The 20,351-nt window shown below is 39.2% G+C and overlaps 1 protein-coding gene across 1 annotated transcript in view; it reads right to left on the bottom strand.

The window, feature by feature from the left end:
* Positions 1–20,351, bottom strand: part of CTNNAL1 (catenin alpha like 1) — a 62,809-nt gene that overhangs the window by 42,218 nt on the left and 240 nt on the right. Inside the window, exon 2 of the mRNA XM_086683647.1 lies at positions 915–1,104. Coding sequence (XP_086539773.1) covers positions 915–1,104 — 190 coding nt within the window. The remainder of the gene's footprint in view (positions 1–914; positions 1,105–20,351) is intronic.

Consider the following 20,351-nt stretch of genomic DNA (forward strand, 5'->3'; position numbering starts at 1 on the left):
CTTCTAATAGGTAGAAGCTAGGGATTCTGGTAAATACTTTATAATGCACAGGACAGCCCCCACCACCAACAAAGAATTATCAACAAATAATTATCTGGCCCCAAATGTCAACAGTATCAAAGTTGAGAAAAGCTGTCCTCTGTAAAACATACCTCCTCTGGTCTCCTAACCCTTACTCTGCTTTATTTTTTCATGAATAATAATTATATATCTATTCATTTGTTTCTGGTCTCCCTCACTAGAATGAAAGCTCCATGAGGGTAGACATTTGACTGATGTACACACAGCTATTTCACAATGGCCTAAAAGAAAGCCTGGCATATAGCCAGCACTCACTAAATATTTATTGAAAGAAAAAATGGAAAAATTATACTTCAACAAGCCTGAACTACTTGTATCCATCAAAATACCCCAGGTTCTCTCAGGCTTCTGTGCCACCAGCTATAGAGAACTGTGGGACTTCATAAAATTTGTAGTCACTATGATTTGTCTGCTATAGAGTATAGGGATACGCTAATTTTTTTTTGAAGATTTTATTTTTCAGTGATCTCTACACCCAACATGGGGCTCAAACTTACAACCCTGAGCATGCTAATTTGCTCCTTGAGGACAGAGACTATGCCCCACATTCCTCTGTATCTCTGGCATTTCAACGGCTAATGGCAAGAATGGAAGACCATCTCCCTACCCAGTGAAAGAATTCAGTGTGTCAGATTTACGACTTGAGCCAAGAGAAGTTCCATATTTCTGGAAGCTAATCCAGAATCTATAGGAATCTATAGGAATCTATAGGAATCTATAATCACAGGGCTAAAGCACAGAACATATTTTTGCTCAAAATAAGACAATAATCTGTCATGGTATCCAAAGCAATAAAATTGGTATAAAAAAGCCTTAATATCAATATCACATACCTGCTTGTTTAGCTTCAATACAGGCAATAGTTATTTCTTCTTTCAAGTCCCAGTTTTCATTGGCTATAGCTTCCCCTACTTTAACAAATCTTCCAACTGCCAAGTTGACGGCTTGTCCTACACGCTGAATTGCTTGCAGAGTTTTATCAGACTTTTTGGTATTATCTTTATGATTAATAAGCGTGGTGATCTAAAAATAGAAGAAGATAAAAGCATTTGCTTAAAATTTATCTCAATATCTTTTAAAACTATATCACAAAGGCCAAGAAAATTAAGCCCAGAATACTGGATTAAGCCTGGCGTACGGCAACAGTCTTTGGCCTAGTAGACTAAATTGATGGCTTTAATGCTTCAACCCAGAGACAACCAGTAAAGCATCCTGCATCCCTCCTCAAGACAATGTTTCTATTAATAACAATCCCAAGTTTACCTGATGATGGTTATCTGGGACATATAGTTCCAGAAGCCCTCCAGGTATTCCAACAAATCTTAAAGACAGAAGAAAAGTAGGAAAGGGAGGCTCATTACACTCAAAAGCAAAACAAAACAAAACAAAACAAACACCTCACAAAAAACCAAAGCACTTCTTAGTGCTTACAGCACAGTAGAGATCTAATTTCCTCGACTGTGGCTCGAGCTGCTGTGAGAGTAGAGACGACATTCCATTCCACTGCCTAGCAGTGTATAGGTTGTACAAAATGGTATGCATGTCATACATGCTTACTGAATTAGCCAGACATTTTAGAATGACCACTGTAATCTATGTTTTATACTTCTCTAAGTGTTGTTGTAGACCCAAAGTACATTACATACCAAGAGTTTTAATACCTGATTCCAGGCCCTGAAGTAAAATATAGAAGGTGACAAGTTAAGCTTGTTGAAACAAATATAAATCCTCAAAATGTCCTAGAAAACTAGTACGTGAACTATACCGACATATCAAAATATTTAAATAATGTTACATGAAAACTGTGGATCTTAAATAGTACATGTCCACTGAATATAACTGTGAAATGATTTATATAAGTGCATTAGCAAATACCAGAATACAGAACTAAGAGAAGAGGAATGGCTCTTTGAGAAACTTTACAGGTTATGGTACTAATAGTTTAGAATCAGGAAGGCCTGGGTTTGAGCCTTGGCTCTGCCTTGGCTCTCCAAATTTCCTAACCTATATTATTTTTCAAATTTTGAATGTTTCCTAGGTGCCAGGTCCTAAGAATGCATCAGTGAACAAGACTAACACAATCCTGCCCTTGTTCAGTTTACAGTCTATCAGAATAACAAAATATATAAAATAAATTTATACATAATTTATAAAATCATATAAAATATATTTGTTGCACATCTACCATATACCAAATAAAATTTTAGGCAATGATGAAAAAGCAATGTAAATCAAAGAAAAGACCCAAACTCTCATGGAGCTTACATTCAAGTGGGAGGGAGGACAGATGATAATCAAAAAGGTAAACAAACAAACAAAAATAATGCAAATACTATACAAAATATTAAAATAGTATAATACGATAGAAGTATTTTTGTAGCTATCTCAGATTAGTTGATCCTCCTTCTATGAGGAAGTGATATTTAAACTAAGATCTAAATGATATAAAGTAGTCAAGTTGGCAAACATCAGGGGACAAAGCATTCTAGGGAGAAGAAATAATTGTTGGAGGCGGGAGAGAGAAAGGGAGAGAGAGAGAGAAAGGGAGAGGGAGAGGGAGGTGAAGAAGGGGGAGGAGAGAGAGAGCGAGAGGAAAGGAGAAGGGAAGCCCATCTTGTTCAAAGAATGAGGTAAGGCTAGAAGTAGTTAAAGAACAGTGACAAGAAGGCAAGTAGAAAACCAATATCCAGCAGGTGGGCGGGGACCAGCCATGAAAGGCTATGTATTTTATTCTAAATATGACTGGCAGCCACTGAAGGGTTTCTAAACAGGAAAGTGCTATAATCTCTGCAGTGATTTTTAAATGTGTCCACAAATTCTTTGATATTTCTCCTTTCAAGAAGCAGAGACTCATTTCTCTCCCTTGAAGTATGAACTGAACTTAGTGACTTACTTCTAATGAATAAAGTGGAAGCAATGGCATACTTCTGAGAGTAGATCATAAAACACATTTTACCTTCCACCTCCCTCTCTCTCTCCCTCTCAATCTCAGATCAATCACTGCCGGACAAAAACAGCTACCATATTGTGAAGGACACTCTCGCAACTCGATGGAGATACCCACATGGGAAGAAACTGAGGCTTCCGGCCAAAAGATAGTGAAAAACTGAGGCCTCCTGCCAACAGTGAGAAGAATGAACATGGAAACAGATTCTCCGGCCTCAGTCATGCCTTCAGATTATGGTGGGCCCAGCCAACGTCTGGATTTCAATTTCACAAAAGACCATCCAGAACCATGAGGCAAACCATCCCAGAATTCTTGACTCACAGAAACTGAGATGATAAATATTTATTTATTGTTTTAAGGCAGTAAATTTGGGGTAATTTGTTATGCATCAATAGATAATGAATACATATTTTGGTATCTTGAATGTGGCAATGCTGTAACAAACCTAAAATGTGGAAGTGGCTTTGCCATCAGACTGTGGAAGTTGAATGGACTTTGAGGAGTTAGTAAAAGCTAGAGAGTATTGAATACACTTTGCAGAAGTTCCTCAAGGAAGCTATGGGTAAAAGCTTAAAGTCATAAAAAAATCTTATTGAAAAGTGGAGAAAAGAAGATCTTTGTTATGTGGTGTCAGAAAATCACCCCCAGGAATGTGTAAATTAGAGAATAAACCTAATGAACTGGGTGATCTAGCTAAGGAGATTTCAAGACAAATTTTGAAGGTGCCACTTAGCTTCTTGCTTAAAATGTAAAAATGTAAGAAGAGATACAGAAGCGAAAGGAAACACTGTTAAATAAAAAGAAGCCAGGACTTGCTGTATGTGAAAATTCCTTGCTTCTCCAAAAGGCAAATGATGCTAAAATTAAGAATGGCTTCCAGGCAAAAACAAAATCTAGGGCACTGTCAGGAAGCAAGGTCTAAAGATGAAGCTGAGAGTGTGACTATAAAATTTTATGTTAAGATCTCAGGAAGATTCAAGGTGCTGTTCCAGAGATCCATTCACTTAAACAACAGGTCTCTGAGAAGCTTTAAGAGTATTGTCCCTCAGGAGTCCCAGCAGAAGCCCAAGTTAGAGCAGGGCTTATCATAAAGAGACTTGTGGGTATGGTTTGTCTAATTAAGTTAGCCCAATAAGATTCACAGGAGACTCACAAAATTTTGAGGATAATTAGGTCAAGAGACATGGACTGAAGGAGACAGATCAGTACAATTAGGTCAAGAGACATGGACTGAAGGAGATAGATCACTACAAAATGAAGAGTTTTTTGCATCCCCAAGCTTCCATCGGCAGGGAGCAGGCTGAGGAACCATGCAGATATAAATATGGGCTCCCTTTCATGAGTGAGGATGACTCAGAGCAGTGCTAATGGCCATGAAGAAACATTCCTGGGCTTCAAGTCTTCATCAAGGTACCATTAACCTGTGTTTGGGTGGGTTTCAGAATACTGTGAACCAGTGGCTCCTAGTTTCCCCATTTTCAAACAGAAAAATATGGCTGTTATCCTATGCTTACTTCCTGTTTTATTTTGTTTTTAGTTGTTGTTTTAACAAAAATTGTTAAACAATTTTAGTTGTTGTTTAACAGGTTATCCTCTGCCTGTCCCACCACTAAAAGTTGTGTGCTTGGGAGCAGATAACTTGTCACTTTAGTTCATAGGTCTTTAGATCAAATGGAACTATACTCAAGGAGCTACACCTAAGGAACTCTGCATATAAGAAGTCTCATCTGAATCAGATTTAGATGCCAAAATCTTTAATTTCCAGCTATGCCATAAAGGGATGAGACTTTGGGGAGGCCTGGGGGTGCAGGGGAAGAAATGGGAAGAAAAGTAAACAATCTGTGGCCAGAGGGTAGAATGCAGTGATTTTAAAATATGTCCAAAAATTCTTTCCTATTCCTGCCTTTAAGAGGTAGAGCCTCAATCCCCTCTCCTTGAGTGTGGGCTGAACTTGGTGAATTACTTCTGACTAATAAATCAAGCAGAAGTGACAGTGTGGTACTTTTGAGAGAGGTCATAAAGGCACTCTGGTTTCAATCTTTCTCTCTCTCTCTCTCTCTCTGAGATTATTCCCTCTAGAGGAGGCCAGTTGCCATGTCATGAAGACATCTGACCAGCCTGATGCAAAGTCTAACATGACAAACAACTGAGTGAGGCGTCCAACCAACAGCTAGCAAGAGTCTGAAGTCTCCTGCCTACAGACATGTGAGTAATCTAAAAGCAGGCAGGATTTTTCTTGTTTCTTGAGATCGGCCTGGATTGCAATGTATTTTCCTCTCGGGACTGCCTTCACTGCATTCCAAAGCATATGGATTGTTGTCTTCTCATTTTCATTTGTTTCCATTTGTTTTTTAATTTCTTCTCTAACTGCCTGGTTGACCCATTCATTCTTTAGTAGGGTGTTCTTTAACCTCCATGCTTTTGGAGGTTTTCCAGACTTTTTCCTGTGGTTGATTTCAAGTTTCATAGCATTGTGGTCTGAAAGTGTGCATGGTATGATCTCAATTCTTGTATACTTATGAAGGGCTGTTTTGTGACCCAGTATGTGACCTATCTTGGAGAATGTTCTATGGGCACTCGAGAAGAAAGTATATTCTGTTGCTTTGGGATGCAGAGTTTTAAATATAATTGTCAAATCCATCTGATCCAATGTATCATTCAGGGCCCTTATTTCTTTATTGATCCTATGTCTAGATGATCTATCCATTGCTGTAAGTGGGGTATTAAAGTACCCTGCAATTACCACATTCTTATCAGTAAGGTTGCTTATGTTTGTGATTGTTTTATATATTTGGGGGCTCCCATATTTGGTGCATAGATATTTATAATTGTTATAATTCTAATTTATAATCTTCCTGATGGATAGACCCTGTAATTATTATATAATGCCCTTCTTCATCTCTTGTTACAGCCTTTAATTTAAAAACTAGTTTGTCTGATATAAGTATGGCTACTCCAGCTTTCTTTTGACTTCCAGTAGCATGACAGATAGTTGTTCTCCATCCCCTCACTCTCAATCTGAAGGTGTCCTTGGGTCTAAAATGAGTCTCTTGTAGACAGAAAATAGATGGGTCTTGTTTTTGTATCCATTCTGATACCCTATGTCTTTTGGTTGGAGCATTTAGTCCATTGACATTCAGTGTTATTATTGAAAGATATGGGCTTAGAGTCATTGTGATATCTGTAGGTTTCATGCTTGTAGTGATGTCTCTGGTACTTTGAGGTCCTTGCAACATTTCACTCACAGAATCCCCCTTAGGATCAACAGCACACCTAAAGGAAATAGAAGCAGAACAGCAAAGACACCCCAAACCCAGCAGCAGAAGAGAAATAATAAAGATCAGAGCAGAAATAAACAATATAGAATTTAAAAAAACTGTAGAGCAGATCAACGAAACCTAGAGGTGGTTTTTTTGAAAAAGTAAACAAAATTGATAAACCTCTAGCCAGGCTTCTCAAAAAGAAAAGGGAGATGACCCAAATAGATAAAATCATGAATGAAAATGAAATTATTACAACAATCCCTCAGAAATACAAGCGATTATCAGGGAATATTATGAAAAATTATATGCCAACAAACTGGACAACCTGGAAGAAATGGACAAATTCCTAAGTACCCACATACATCCAAAACTCAAACAGGAAGAAGTAGAAAACTTGAACAGACCCATAACCAGGGAAGAAATTGGGTCAGTTATCAAAAATCTCCCAACAAATAAGAGTCCAGGACCAGACGGCTTCCCTGGGGAATTCTACCAGACATTTAAAGCAGAGATAATACCTATCCTTCTCAAGCTGTTTCAAAAAATAGAAAGGGAAGGTAAACTTTCAGACTCATTCTATGAAGCCAGCATTACTTTGATTCCTAAACCAGACAGAGACCCAGCAAAAAAATTCTCAATAAGATACTAGCAAATCAAAATCAACAGCATATAAAAAGAATTATTCACCATGATCAAGTGGGATTCATTCCTGGGCTGCAGGGCTGGTTCAACATTCGCAAATCAATCAATGTGATACATCACATTAATAAAAGAAAGGAAAAGAACCATATTATCCTGTCAATAGATGCAGAAAAAGCATTTGACAAAATTCAGCATTCTTTCTTAATAAAAACCCTTGAGAAAGTCAGGATAGAAGGAACATACTTAAACATCATAAAAGCCATTTATGAAAAGCCCACAGCTAATATCATCCTCAATGGGGAAAAACGGAGAGCTTTCCCCCTGAGATCAGGAACACGACAGGGATGTCCACTCTCACCACTGTTGTTTAACATAGTGTTGGAAGTTCTAGCATCAGCAATCAGACAACAAAAGGAAATCAAAGGCATCAAAATTGGCAAAGATGAAGTCAAGCTTTCACTTTTTGCAGATGACATGATACTACACATGGAAAACCCAACAGACTCCACCAAAAGTCTGCTAGAACTGACAGGTAAATTCAGCAAAGTCGCAGGATACAAAATCAATGTACAGAAATCAGTTGCATTCTTATACACTAATAATGAAGCAACAGAAAGACAAATAAAGAAACTGATCCCATTTACAACTGCACCAAGAAGCATAAAATACCTAGGAATAAACCTAGCCAAAGATGTAAAAGATCTGTATGCTGAAAACTATAGAAAGCTTATGAAGGAAATTGAAGAAGATAGAAAGAAATGGAAAAACATTCCGTGCTCATGGATTGGAAGAATAAATATTGTTAAAATGTCCATACTACCCAAAGCTATCTACACATTCAATGTAATCCCAATCAAAATTGCAGCAGCATTCTTCTCGAAGCTAGAACAAGCAATCCTAAAATTTGTATGGAACCACAAAAGACCCCGAATAGCCAAAGTGATATTGAAGAACACCAAAGCAGGAGACATCACAATCCCAGACTTTAGCCTCTACTACAAAGCTGTAATCATCAAGACAGCACGGTATTGGCACAAAAACAGACACACAGACCAATGGAATAGAACAGAGACTCCAGAATTGGACCCACAAAAGTATGGCTAACTAATCTTTGACACAGCAGGAAAGAATATCCAATGGAAAAAAGACAGTCTCTTTAGCAAATGGTGCTGGGAGAACTGGACAGCAACTGGACAGAAGAATGAAAGTAGACCACTTTCTTTCACCATACACAAAAACAAACTCAAAATAAATAAAGGTGGAAGACCTAAATGTGAGACAGGAAATCATCAAAACCCTAGAGGAGAAAGCAGGAAAAAACCTCTCTGACCTCAGCCGCAGCAATTTCTTACTTGACACATCTCCCAAGGCAAGGGAATTAAAAGCAAAAAAGAACTATTGGGACCTCAGGAAGATAAAAAGCTTCTGCACCGCAAAGGAAACAATCAACAAAACTAAAAGGCAACCGATGGAATGCGAAAAGTAATATTGAAGAATTGACATATCAGACAAAGGGCTAGTATCCAAAATCTATAAAGAACTCACCAAACTCCACACCTGAAAAACAAATAATCCAGTGAAGAAATGGGCAGAAAACATAAATAGACACTTCTCAAAAGAAGACATCCGGATGGCCAACAGGCACATGAAAAGATGCTCAACGTCACTCTTCATCAGGGAAATACAAATCAAAACCACACTAATATACCACCTCACGCCAGTCAGAATGGCTAAAATGAACAAATCAGGAGACTACAGATGCTGGTGAGGATGTGGAGAAACGGGAACCCTCTTGCACTGTTGGTGGGAATGCAAACTGGTGCAGCCGCCCTGGAAAACAGTGTGGAGATGCCTCAAAAAATTAAAAATAGATCTACCCTATGACCTAGCAATAGTACTGCTAGGAATTTACCCAAGGGATACAGGAGTGCTGATGCATAGGGGCACTTGTACCCCAATGTTTATAGCAGCACTTTCAACAATAGCCAAATTATGGAAAGAGCCTACATGTCCATCAACTGATGAATGGATAAAGAAGATGTGGTTTATATATACAATGGAATACTACTTGGCAGCGAGAAAGAATAAAATATGGCATTTTGTAGCAACGTGGATGGAACTGGAGAGTGTTATGCTAAGTGAAATAAGTCATACAGAGAAAGACAGATACCATATGTTTTCACTCTTATGTGGATCCTGAGAAACTTAACAGAAGACCATGGGGGAGAGGAAGAAAAAAAAAAGAGAGGGAGGGAGACAAACCATAAGAGACCCTTAAATTTTTTTTAATGTTTTTATTTATTTTTGAGACAGAGAGAGACAGAGCATGAGCAGGGGAGGGGCAGAGAGAGAGGGAGACACAGGCTCCAGGCTCTGAGCTGTCAGCACAGAGCCTGACACAGGGCTCGAACTCACGGACTATGAGATCATGACCTGAGCTGAAGTCGGATACTTAACCAACTGAGCCACCCAGGCACCCCAAGAAACTCTTAAAAACTGAGAATAAACTGAGGGTTGGTGGGGGGTGAGAGGGAGACCAGTGGGTGATGGGCATTGAGGAGGGCACCTGTTGGGATGAGCACTGGGTGTTGTATGGAAACCAATTTGACAATAAATTTCATATTAAAAATAATAAAAAAATAAATAAAAGCAGGCAGGTAAGCCACTCACAAATTCCTGAAACACAGAATCTAAGATAATAAATGTTTGTTTTAAACCATGAAGTTTGAGGTAGTCTATTTTGCAATGGTAAGTAACTAACACAATTTCAAATGTATGTTATTTTAAAAGAACACTCTCTTCGGGGAAAAGAGTGGATTGATAAAGTGGCAAAATCAGAAGGGGGAAGACCAGTTGGGAAACTGTTGCAATAGTCCAGGTAAAAGATGATGCTGGCTTGAAACAAGGTGACAATAGTCAAGATGAAGGAAAACAGGTAAACTGGATTGCTTGATGGATGAGACTGGTGTTGTCAAAGATGACCCCTAATTTGTAGTAGAAGAAACAGGGCGCATTGGCATAACACTAACATCTCTACGTGGCAGGCACAAATAATCTAAATTAATCCTCACAATCTTAGCATGTAAGCACTACTTTATCCCCTTTTTACGGATAAGGCAACTGACACTAAAAGATGGTTGTTTAAGGTCTCACAGCTATTAAGAGGTTAAAGCCACGATTCACAGTCAATTTGATTCAAAGGCATATTTTATTCTTCCAGTTTTACTGAGATTAACTTACATGTAAGTGATGAGTAGATCCATATATATTGCAAATGATTCCACAATAAACTGCAAATGTTTCCACAACAGAGTTAGTTAAAACATGTACTACCTTACATATATTTTTTGTGGGTGGTGGTGGTGATAAGAACATTTAAGGTCTACTCTTTCAACAACTTTTAAGTATTTAATACAAAGTTGTTAACTATAGTCATCATACTGTACATTAGATCCCCAGAATTTATTCATCTTGTAACTGGAAATTTGCACCCTTTGGCCAACATCTCCTCATTTCCCCCACCACACAGGCCCTCACAACCATCATTCTACTCTCTGTTTCTGTGGGTTTGACTTCTGTAGATTCCTCATGTAAGTGAGATCATTTGGTATTTGCCTTCTCTGATGTATTTCATTTCACTTAGCATAATGCCTTCAAGGTCCACCCATGTTGTAGCAAATGCCCAGATTTCCTTCTTTCTCATGGCTGAATAATATCCCATTGTAAATTTATACCACATCTTCTCCATCTATTTACCAATAGGACATTGAGATTGTTTCCATATCTCTGCTATTGTGAATAATACTGCAATGAATGTGGGAGGGCAGATCTCTCTTCAAGATCCTGATTTCATTTCCTTAGGATATATACCCAAAAGTGGGAATGCTGAGTCATATGAGAGTTCTATTTAAATTTTTTTGTGGAACCTTCATGCTGTTTTCCAAAGTGGCTGTATCAACTTACATTCTCATCAACAATGCACAAGGCTTCTCTTTTCTCTACATCTTCACCAACACTTTGTTTTCTTGTGTTTTTGATAATAGCCAATCTAAGTCAGGTGATATCTCATTGCGGTTTTTTGTTTTTTTTTTTAATAAAAATTTTTTTTTTCAACGTTTATTTATTTTTGGGACAGAGAGAGACAGAGCATGAACGGGGGAGGAGCAGAGAGAGAGGGAGACACAGAATCGGAAACAGGCTCCAGGCTCTGAGCCATCAGCCCAGAGCCCGATGCGGGGCTCGAACTCACGGACCGCGAGATCGTGACCTGGCTGAAGTCGGACGCTTAACCGACTGCGCCACCCAGGCGCCCCCCAAATTTTTTTTTTAATGTTTATTTATTTTTGAGACAGAGAGAGACAGAGCATGAACGGGGGAGGGGCAGAGAGAGAGGGAGACACAGAATCGGAAACAGGCTCCAGGCTCTGAGCCATCAGCCCAGAGCCTGACGCGGGGCTCGAACTCCCGGACCGCGAGATCGTGACCTGGCTGAAGTCGGACGCTTAACCGACTGCGCCACCCAGGCGCCCCTCTCATTGCGGTTTTGATCTGCATTTCCTTGATGATTAGTGACGTTGAGCGTATTTTCATACATCTGTTGGCCATTTGTGTGTCTTCTTTAAAAAACTGTTCAGTTCCTCTGCCCATTTTTAAATCAGATTTTTTTTTTTTTTTTTTTTTTTTTTTTTTTTTTGCTATGAAGTGGTATGAGCTCCCTATTTAATATTAAAGATACTAACCCCATGGGCATTGAGGAGGGCACCTGTTGGGATGAGCACTGGGTGTTGTATGGAAACCAATTTGACAATAAATTATACGTAATATAAAAAAAAAAAAGATACTAACCCCTTATCAGATAGATGGCTTACAAATATTTTATCCCATTCGGTAGGTTGTTTCTTTTGCTGTGCAGAAGATTTTTAGTTTGATATAGTCTCACTTGCTAGTTTTTGCTCTTGTTACTTGTATTCGTAGTGTCATATCCAAAAATCATTGCCAAGACCAAAGTCAAGGAGATTTTTCTCTCTTTTCTTCTAGGGGTTTTACAGTTTCAAGTCTTACATTTAAGTCTTTGATCCATATCCAGCTAATTTTGTGAGTGGTGTTAAGAAAGGGGTCTAATTTCATTCTTTTGGATGTAATTATCCAGTTTCCCAACACATTTTAAAAAATATATTCTTTTAATGTTTATTTTTTGAGAGAGAAAGAGAGACACAGCCTGAGCAGGAGAGGGGCAGAGAGAGGATAAGACACAGAATCCAAAGCAGGCTCCAGGCTCTAGGCTGTCAGCACAGAGCCCAACACAGGGCTCGAACTTGCAAACCATGAGATAATGACCTGAGCTAAAGTCAGGTGCTTAACCTACTGAGTCATTCAGGCACCCCAACCCAACATTTATTGAAGAAACTATCCTTTCCCCATTGTATTCTTGGCTCCCTTGTCAAATACTAATTTACCATATATGCATGGGTTTATTTCTGGTCTCTTCATTCTGTTCCATTAGACAATGAATCTGTTTTCATGTCAGCATCATATAGTTTAATTACTATAGCTTCGTAGTATAATTTGAAATCAGGAAGTGGGATACCTCTAGCTTTGTCCTTCTTTCCCAAGATTGCTTTAGCTAGTTGGGGTCTTTTGTGCTTCCATACAAATTTTAGAATTTTCTATTTCTGTGGGGAAAAAATGCCATTGGAATTATGACAGGGATTTCACTGAACCTATAGATGGTTTTAGGTGTTATGAACATTTTAATAATATTAATTCTTCAGATCCATGAACATGGGATATCTTTCCATTTATGTGTCTCCTTCAATTTCTTTCATCAAAGTCCTAGAGTTTTCGGTCTATAGATCTTTCACCTCCTTGGTTAAATTTGATGCTACTGTAAATGGAATTGTTTTATTTCATTTTCAAATATTTTGTTATCAGTGTATAGAAATACAACTGATTTCTGCATGTTGATTTTTTATCCTGCAACTTTACTGAATTCATTTATTAGTTTTATGGGTGTGTGTGTGTGTGTGTGTGTGTGTGTGTGGTCTTTAGGAGTCTTTCCTATTCCACACCTGATAAACACTAAGGAATTCTTAGTACCACCTAAAGAACAGAGGACTTAACCACCATTGGCTCTTCCAAACAACTAACTTGGACAAGCCTCTGGAGTGGACAGGAGTTTAAGTTGTGTTTATTACCAAAAGTTTTAAATTTTCAATTATAAAGAAAAGACCTGCAATTAAGCTAAAATGCCAACTCTTGTTCAGTTCTGAAACACACATGTTGCTTTCATTTCCAGCATCCTACCCAGTGCAAAATTAGGTGTGGCTACCTTCCTTTTACTTGAAGCAGTCTAGAAAATGTTTAATCCAAATAGAGGTGTGCATTTAAAACTGACATTTACAGAAGCCAAGTCAATTTATAAAATTCCTTATTAAAAGGTCGATTTATGTCCTTATTCTCAAACTTTTTAAAAAGGAGGCCCAAAAAAAGTTATACATGTTGACTGTTTTTTAAAAACGAGAAATATAGGAAAGACTGAAGAAACAAAAAAATTACCCATAATCACACTACCCTGTGAGCATTTTGCCATAATTTTTCTCAGTCTTGTTTTATATATCTACACACCTAAACACACAGTTTTACAAAACTAAGATAAAAGTTCAATTTCCTTGTCATATGAAAAATAAGAGCAGCTAACATTTAACACTAAGGCACTATCCTATGTGTTTTATATGTATTAATTCATTCAAAGTTCACATCTCTATGAGGTGAATACTATTATTATCCTCATTTTATAGATAAAGAATCTGAACTTAGAAGAAGTAAAGAATTCACCCAAGGTCACAGAAGGAGAAAGTTGCCTATACTTTTAGTAACCATATTGCTTCTGTCCACCCAGGAGTATGATAAAGACCAGAGGAAAGATAGCTGGTGAGAGTGCCTTGTAAAATACAGTGCCAAATAAAATTTCAGCTATTATTCTGCCAAAACCAGGAGGCATATTTTTAAATTGGGAGTCACAACCTGAAGTTGCCCTCATACCAGAGTCGAGAGAACGCCTGAATGAACCGGAAAAAAGAGGGCAGAAAGGCAGCCCATGGGGAAGAAAGAGATCTGATATATTGAAGAGTTCTGCGTGGAATAAAAGAAAGAACGAGTGCTTACTTGATACCTTCTAACAAAGGGTGTCAACAAGTACCAATCGCCAACGAAGTATATCCTAGCAGTTAAGAGCACGAACTCTGGCTTACTTTGCCTGGGTTTGAAACCCAGCTGTATCATGTGACCAAGTGGCAAGTCATCTAGCTTTCTACAAGTCCATGTTCTCGTCTGTAAAAACAGGAATAATAACAGTACATTTCACAAGGTCATTGTGGGAAATACATTACTAAATTAAATAAAGTATTTAGAATAGTGTCTGGTATATAGTAAGCACTACATAATTGTTAGGTATTACACAGCTGACATTTCTAGAATCTCTATTTCCTCATGTTTATGATGTCATTCTTATTTTCTATAATAGCTGACAGTAATCTCTTCATTGAACTGGATTTTCTTAGTTTACTTTTTTCTTTTTTTTTAAGTTTATTTATATTTATTTTGAGAGAGACTGAGAGCAAGCGAGAGCGTGGGTAAGGGGCAGTGAGAAAGGGAGAGAGACTTCCAAGCAGGTTTTGCGCTGCTAGCACAGAGCCCAATGCAAGGCTCAAACTCACGAACTGTGAGATCATGACCTGAGCCGAAACCAAGAGTCGGATGCTTAACCAACTGAGCCACCCAGGCACTTAGTTTACTTATTTTATGGGGAAGCCAGAAAGCAAGTGAAGACCAGGAAGAAAAAAAATTGGTAGCAGCCCAGATAAAAGAACAATGGCTTAATTCTATGGGCCTGAAATATAAGGGAACCAACCCAGTACAGAGAAGTTCATCTCTTGGCTTAACTCAGTAGTGAGTTCTTAAAATTATTAGATATAAAAATTAGGGGTGCCTGGCTGGCTCATTCAGTAAAGTATGTGACTCTTGATCTCAGGGTCGTGAGTTCAAGCCCCACATTGGCACAAAGCCTACTTTGAAATAAAATAAATTAAAAAATAAATTCGCCAATCAGCTATAGAAACCAAAATGGAAGAAAACACACCAAATCATGGGAGGTACTTTAAAAGAAGTAGAACTTACTTTATATGTTTTACCTTTGCAAAACAAAAAAACCAAACACACACACACATATTCATATACATAAGTCAGGAAAGAGGGCCTCATATGTACTCTATTCATCTTCAATTATTGAGAGAAGGATGCTGAAAAGCCTCCAGGACAATACAGAGAGAAATGGAAAGACAGGGTGAGCTATCTTAGAAATTCGAAGGGTCTGTCCAATGGTGAATGCAGTAAATCTATCACAGACAGGAAAAGACTAGTGGGTGGTAGAATAACATTCCACACTAGGGTGGAGTATGTGGCAGATATCCCTGTTCCCTTCCTTGGATAAAAACATTTTAAGACTGGGAGTGGGGGTTTTGACAGGAAGAATAAAGTGATTATTAAAGAAGGTGGGGAGTTGCTCTGAAAAAATGTGTTTGGGACCTAGCCCAGGGCTTTTTAAAGAACTATCTGATTTAGAAAATATCTAACAAATGAGTATATATAACATATATATGTATGGTACAAAGACATAGGAAGACATATATGCAACCAGCATTAAGCTTAAGACAACATTACCAGTACCTCTGACAATCCACATGCCTTGAGGGCCCCTCCCTTTCCACACCCCCCACCTCCCTCTCCCCAGAAGAAACCACTGTCCTGATTTTGTGCTCATCTTTTCTTTGCTATAACTTCTGCACAGATGTTATATCCCTAATGATATATGGTTTCATTTTGCCTGTTTTTGAGCCTTCAGTATTTTTTACTGATAATTATAGCTGTGGTTCATTCATTTCACTGCTGCATAGTACCTTACTGTATGAACATAGCACAACTTATTTAAACATCCTATTGTTAAAAGAATTTAGGCAGTTTCCAGTTTGGGGCCATTAAAAGTAAACAAACAAACAAGAAACTGTCAACATTGCAATCCATGGCTAGCACACACTCAGGAGTTCTCTAAGGGTATGGATTTTGGAGAATTGCTGGGCCATAGGTACTATCCACCTTCAACTTCAGATGACATTGAACTGTCTTCCAAAGTGGTTTACTACTGACATTCCCATTGGCTCCACATGCCTCACCAACACTTGTTCTCATTGTGGTCTTAATTTGTACTTCACTGGTTTCTGATGAAATTGAACATCTTTTAACATATCTTTCAGCCATCAGTTTCCTCTTCTGTGGTAAAGATTTTTTACCAATCTTTATTAGGTAATCTTTCTGTTTTTGATTCATTGCAATCCTTGATTTATTCTGGGTACCACCAACCATTCACTGGTAATTTGTGTTGCAGCCACATTCTTCCACTTTATGGCTTATCCTTTCAGTTTTGATAAACAGAGGTTCTTTGTTCTAAAGGAGTCAAATTTATCAACCTTTGCTTAGAATTTTTACTCAATCACTTCCCAGCATGAGGTGGTAAAGATACTGCCCAGTTGTTTTTCCCCTCAAACTGTTACATGTTTTCACTTTCATATTGATGTCCTTAATCCATCTGGAATTGATGTTTGTATATGGTGTGAGACAGGGATCCAAAGTCATGTGTTACTGGATAACCAATTGTCTTAGCCCAATTTTTTAAAAGTTTTTCCTTTCCCTACAGACCAGCAGTGCCAATTCTGTGACTTCTCAATTTTCCACATATATGTGGATCTGTTTCTAGGTTCTCTATTCCCTTTCACTGGTCTATTGTCTTAATTATGAGAGCTTTATAATGTCTTGAAATCTTCCCACTTTGTTTCTCTTCTGGCTATTCTTGGCTCTTTGTTCTTTTATATTAATGTTATAATTACTTTTTATCAAATTCTGTTCAAAAATTCTGTTGAAATTTTCACTGGAATTGTGTTAAATTTATAGATTAAAGGGGAAAATATTGAGTCAATCTAGTCATGAACAAGGTACTTCATTCCATTTACCTAGATCTACTTTGGCTTTCAAAAAAAGTTTTTTAAATCTTTTCCTAAGGCTTGGCCACGTATGTATGTATGTATGTGTGTATGTGTGTGTGTCTGTGTGTATGTATGTGTGTGTGTGTGCATATATATACATATATACATATATACATATATATATATATATATATATATATATATATATATATATATATATATCCATTCCATTCTCCTAGGAACCTCATTTTTATTCTAACAGGCTTCTTTTAGAATTACTTTTTTGTTATTAGAGAAATGCAGTTGACTTTAGTATACTACATTCAGTGAACTTACGAAGCCTCCTAGTTTTTTTGATTTATCTGTAGACTCTTGCGTTTTCTATGTAGATAATTTTATCAAAACAAGAGCTTTGTTTTTTCCTTCTGTATCTTTACACCTTTCACTTCTTATCTCATTGCACTGGTTAGGATTTCCAGCACAGTGCTAACTAAAAGCTGCAATAGCACACATCTCTCCTCTTGTTTCTAGTTTTAAAGGAAATGTCTGCTTTAAATTTGACTTGTTGCTATAATTTTAACTGTAGGTTTTCTGTGGATACTCTCTATAAGGAAGTTTTCTTTTATTACTAGTTTGCTAAGTGCTTTTTATCATGATTATAAGTTGCATTTAATTGAATGCTCTTTCTGTATCTACTAATAAGAATATATATCTTTTGTAATATATGAATGCAGAAAATTATATACATTTATCTAATACTGACTCAACCTTGCATTCCTAGAATAAGGCCAGTAAGCCAGAACTTTGTAGTTGGAGAGTCGGAAGAGGTTGGATGATATCAGAATAGAAACTATATGCTTAAAACTCACTAAATTTTGTGATGCTAGTCTTGTTCACCTCAAGACCTTGTCTCCTCTCTGGCACTGTTCACGAGTCATCCATGCCTCCTCTGAGGAACATTTACTATTGATGTTGCTAATATGACACTTAGCATGTGCTAATATATACAGATCCTGTCTCCCAACATGACTACAAGTCCCTCCAGGAGCAGCTAGTAAGTATACAATAAATGCTTAAATATTCTTGGGGATAAAATGGTGAAACATGAATTGGATAATAATGCAGCATCCTTAGAAAATGAGACTCTGGACCTGAATTTCTAGAGAGCTGCAGTGTTAATCAGCTAATACTCACTGAAACTTAAAAAAAATCACTCTAAATTTTACTCCATACTCCCCTGCTTTGTTAACAGTATTCTGGCCATGCTTTATTCATTTGGTTTTGAGCAAATTCAACTTTTACTTATTGAGTGCAGTCAATCATCAGGAATGTCACTTAGGGTACTGTGCTAAAGATATGGCTGTGGATACATCACATGTGGGATGCAGAACCTCAGCTATGACCCTGAATCAATCTTTAACAAGGAAGAAAAAAATTTAAAAAGCTTGCATTTTCCCCCCTGTGGCATTGACCTCTAGTTAACTCTCAGCAGCAATTCACAGGATTCACACATTCACACATTTCCTCCTCCACTCCACCCTCTTTCATTCCAGAATTACACAATGCAGAACTGCAGAACTGATACATTTTTAACAGGGTTACTGTGAAAAGTTACCTTTTCTCCAAATCACAACTACTTTCCACCTTGCTTTTCCACTGTGGACTCTCTTCTCTGTACCTACCACTAGCTGACCTCATCACTGCTTCCGATCTCTAGAGACAACACAGCATATGGTGTAGCTAAGAGCGCTGAATCTGGAACCAGGATGCCTGGGTTCAAATGCCAGTTTGACATTTACAGTTCAAAGTCCCAGGGGAAGTTACTTAGCCTCACTATTCCTCAGTTTCCTCTCCCATATAGTGAGAATAAACACATATGTACCTCATAAGATTGCTATGAGAATGAAAGGAATTATATTTACAAAGTGCTTAAACCACGGCCTAACACATCACACACGTTTTGTTAAGTACATGGATCAAATATTATGAAGCTGAACTCCAACCGCTCTCTTATCTCTCTCCTAAAACTACTCCCGTAGTTCTCATTTTGGGTTGTGGTTGTACTGGTGGCATTCTTTGGGGGAGGACGGCAGTGCAGACATCATAGCCTTCCTTCCCGGTGGTCAGGGCCTCTACCAGACAAGGAAGGGAAGAGGAAGGAATAGTGTCAGCTGTATTCATTCACTGTTGGGTTAGCCAGGCTAAAAGTGAGCACAGGTAAAGAAAACGGAGCTGTTTATTTAATCAGCATAACAGGAATCTAGAGACACGTGTGACTGCTATTTTTAAATATGTGGAGGGCTGGGATGGAGAAGAGACAGCATTTAAAATTCTAGGGAACAGCTACAGGCGCCCCATCACTGAACATGTTGAAGCAGGAGCCTGGTGACCAGGTGCAAAGGATGCTGTAAGAAAGAATTTTTTTTTTTTTTTTTTTTAATTTAGAGTCAGATAACCTTTAGGATTCCCAGTACTTCTAAAGTCTTGGCAATACCAGCGTGAGTCATCAAGACGTTACAATCTAGTTGTGAGTCACACATCGCCAACGCGCTCCTGAAGGCACAGAATTCTTCCCTCTCCACGGAGCCTGGCACATTTCAACAAGATCTAGGTGAGGAATTCTAGCCCTCAGGCTGCGTAGAACTCGGCTCCCAGGAACAAAAAGTTCTCTAAAACTCGGCGCGTCAATTAGCTGATTCCGGACTTGTGTTATGACCAACGAATACAATAAAGCATACATCCCAGACGGGATTTGGGGCAAAAAGATGTGCATCCGGATCAACTATCAGACAGTGCTTCACCTCACTCCAACGAGGCCAGACAAAGGGCGCCTGAAGCGAGCCGGCAGGTTAAGGAGCAGGGGCAGGCAGGGTGGCCCGGGGTGCCCGGGAGCCCAGCGAGCAGACACGCGCAGGGAAGGGGACAAAGGCCTCGGGGAGCGCACGCCGGACTTGGAGGCCGGCAGGAATGCCCCAGCCGGAGCGGCCGGCAGTCGCGGGGTGCACTGGGGATGCAAACGTGGGGGGCCTCTGGGGAGCCGGGGATGGGGGAGGGCTTCGGGGGCCCGGGGGGAGGGGCAGGGCTAGCCGAGCGGGTCCCGTGGGGCAGGCCGGGCGGCGCACCTGCCTGCGGGGCTCTCGGGTCGGCGGGGGGCTCCCCGCCCCTCAGCCCAGGCGGCCTCCCTGCCGGATTTCGGATGGTCCGGACCAACGCCGCCGCCGCGGCCGAGGCGGGCCCCCATGCCTCAGACGGGCCGCCCGACCCGACGCCGCAGTCCCGGTGCGGAATGTGGGGCAGCGGCTGCCTCCCGCAGGGCCCGACCCGGCCCCGGGGCCGTGCGAGCGGCCGCCGCCATCGCGGCCGCGGCCGGAGGGAGACGAGGGG

The sequence above is a fragment of the Puma concolor genome, chromosome D4 (assembly GCF_028749965.1).
Source record: "Puma concolor isolate L17-30 chromosome D4, mPumCon1.1.hap2, whole genome shotgun sequence".
Taxonomy (NCBI): Eukaryota; Metazoa; Chordata; class Mammalia; order Carnivora; family Felidae; genus Puma; species Puma concolor.